At 41.5% G+C, this 3,066-nt stretch overlaps 1 protein-coding gene across 1 annotated transcript in view; it reads right to left on the bottom strand.

Moving 5' to 3' along the window:
* Positions 1–2,392, bottom strand: part of EPB41L4A (erythrocyte membrane protein band 4.1 like 4A) — a gene marked incomplete at its 5' end in the record, with an annotated part of 78,270 nt that extends 75,878 nt beyond the window's left edge. Inside the window, 1 exon segment of the mRNA XM_008940324.1 lies at positions 2,288–2,392. Coding sequence (XP_008938572.1) covers positions 2,288–2,392 — 105 coding nt within the window.
* Between the last annotated feature and the right edge of the window lie 674 nt (positions 2,393–3,066).

Here is a 3,066-nt window from a genome sequence, read left to right as displayed (position 1 = left end):
ACTCTTGCCCTTCATACTGCGCATTGTTAAGAGCTTACAAGATTTAACTAAAAATAGCAAGCTAGCAACGATTGTCACAAAAAATGTAAAACTCAACACAGTAGCACAAGTTTACTCATTTATGAACTTTCTAATTAACACAACATCAAGTTTCATTACCCATACACACACAGCCAACAAGAACAGGCATCTCCACAATATTTTGCCACAACACAGCCCAGGTGCAAAGCCTGCAGCACAAACTGGGTAGGTCACCGTGGCAGCATCTACGTGGCAGGGCAGGTGCACACCGTAATGGATCCCACCGTTGTGGTCTCTGGTTGTAGCTCCTGGCTGCTTCCCAGCTGCATGTCAGGACAGAGCTGATGGGTGCACTGCTCTCCCACACACCTGGGATTTCCCTGCAAAGAAAACCTGCAGGTGGGGAGTCACACAGCACTTGTGCCCGGGGACCAGAACACGAGCAGGCGGCAGAGATGCCTGTCCACCAGTGCAGAAGCCAGGCAGAACACCAGCCATCAGACCTCCATGCAGAGTGAGGCTGGAGTTCCATGTCCATGCTAGCGTAAACTTTACCTCCCCATGAGTAATGCTGGTACAAGAGCACACACATGAGGAAAGTGGGATGAACACCTTGCTAATATGTAGAAAAAAAAAAAAAAGAAGCATGGTGGCCATGACCCCATGACAGTGGGCTGGACAGAGAATAAAGACAGAGGCAAAGAGTTTCTTAGTGTGAGAGGAAAAGGCAGTATTTCTATCTGGAGACACTAAATTAATGGCATTACAGCCTACAGCTCATGCACACTACCACAATACAAAATAACACTAGTATCATACAATCAAATCGTCTAATCTGTTGACAGAATCTGTCCTAAAATTTGCCTTTATGTTTTAAGCCTTTCACAGAAGAGATGTAATCTGCTTTGATTTTCATAACGCCCTATACACCATTAAATACAGAGCCTGTATGCCTCTGGAAACACTCCCAGTAATAGCCATTTCTAACTTACTTGCCTCTACAGGAAAAAGGGAATCACTTTTCAGAGCAAAAAATACCTACCTGCTCTTCATTTACACCTCAGTCTCCTTAAGAAATCAAAAATACTGTTTTTAAGAATCCACCTTTAGTTCACAGCTGAATCTCACTTCTGTCTCCATGCAATGAAACATGGTTAGAATCTTATCAAAGCACTGAATTCATAGATGTCTAGACTACAGCCCAGAAATATAGATACACTGAGTTAGGGCAGTCTGTAGCTCTCAGCAGCAATCAATAATCTTCTGCTAATACTGTTCTGATTTCAGTCACTACACAGTCAACTTCTGCTAAATAGAAGAAACTGGTGATTATTGAACCAATTAAATAATTATTTTAATTACTTTTAGATGAAACATGAAATCTCTTGAGGTCAGGGTCTTGTGCAGCACTCTCAGCACAGAACAGTGACTTTAAAAGCATAACTGCTTGACTCAATTTAGCCACAAGCCAGGCTTAAAGGCAACATGAATACCACCCTATGAATACAGCACTGGTCCCAGCTGCAGAGGACCCTCTGCTCCTCATCTCCAGTGGCAGTAACCCTACACAGGCCACTCCAGATAGCACTGCCCCAAGCTACTGCCTGCTTTGGCTGAAACATCCCAACCTGGTATTGATTCTCTTGCCTATTCAGTATTGCGACCTCCTGGTGGAAGAAGCTCTCAAACATCTGGTGAGTTCCTATCGAGAAGGCTCAAGAAAGCACAGGCTCAAAGACACAGAGATGGTTCGGGTAAAGTGCAAATGTCATTGCCAGCACCCTGAATCCTGGGGCTTTACCGGTGAACAGGCAGTCATCACACCAATCATAGGGTGCTCCATGAAACAAGCTCTCAGTAAGTGGTCCAAGTGAAGCAGCCTGTGACACGCTCAGAGACATTGCTTCCCAGACACCAAAGGGCCAGGCGAGCCCAGACAGCATAGTGCACCAAGTACTGGCATGAGGGCACAGTATTAAAAGGGAAAAAATATTAATCCTACTTCCTTATCATAATTTTGTACTATTTATGCTTTCTTCATTTAGTTTTCAACAACATTTAGCATTTGATTCTGTTCCCATCTAATATATTAATGGCTATTCCAAGACTTTGATGAAAACACAAAGAAATTATTACTGGAAAACTGACCCAGTAAATAGTGAAAGTTAGTGAAACTATGACAATTTAATGCTCTACAGGTAAATGGCACAAAGAGGGTAAATTTTACATATGCCAAATCCAATCTGCTGCTGCGTCTTTTACTCACCGTTTGATGACTTCGGTCACAGTAGCGCAGTCCAAAGTAATCTATCTCCACTAGGTTTAAGTGACGAAATACGTAGCCCAGGACAACCGACCCTTTCGTTGACTTCTGTGGGAAAGAATTTACAGAGCCTTTTCACAAAAGATGCTCTGCCTTTGTCAGCTATGTGCAGTGGCATTCATGCATTCAGTTAGCTTTGTCTAAAAAAAAAAAAAAAAAGGAGGCAGTTCCCAGTGCCTTTAAGAAATATTTCAGCTGTATAGAAGAAAATATTTTTTCCTCATACATTTTTAATCAATCATTCGTCACATACTATTAGGTAGCTAGCAGGTCAATAGCTACAAAATACAAAACACAACAAAAAACCCCACACAAAAGTACTAGCATAAGCACCAATGATGGTGAACCCAGCAGTTTTCTAGAATATTTCTGTTTTCGAGTCAAAATTCTAATCCCCAGGACATATTTTAATTCTAAAATCATACTCTTCCTTCCAGCACGGGCCTATCACTCAAGCTCTGACAATGAAGATCAGGAGGGAAAACTTTGCCTTTACGATCTAAATTATACATGATTAGCTGCTCTCTTATTACTTTTTGTTTTCTTTTAAAATATTTTTTAATAGTAACAGCGGCAGCAATCCAACACCCTGAATTGAAATAATCCCATTGTTTTCTTAAACAGCACTTCACTAAAGGTCTACCCCACTACTTGCAAGCAATGCTGGGGACAATACTGCAATCAACGTTGTAATGTTACATTTTATACATACATATGTTTTA

The sequence above is a fragment of the Merops nubicus genome, unplaced genomic scaffold, assembly GCF_000691845.1.
Source record: "Merops nubicus isolate BGI_N331 unplaced genomic scaffold, ASM69184v1 scaffold27895, whole genome shotgun sequence".
Classification (NCBI taxonomy): Eukaryota; Metazoa; Chordata; class Aves; order Coraciiformes; family Meropidae; genus Merops; species Merops nubicus.
Note: the sequence above shows the minus strand (reverse complement) of the source record. Positions and strands in the feature narration are given on the sequence as shown.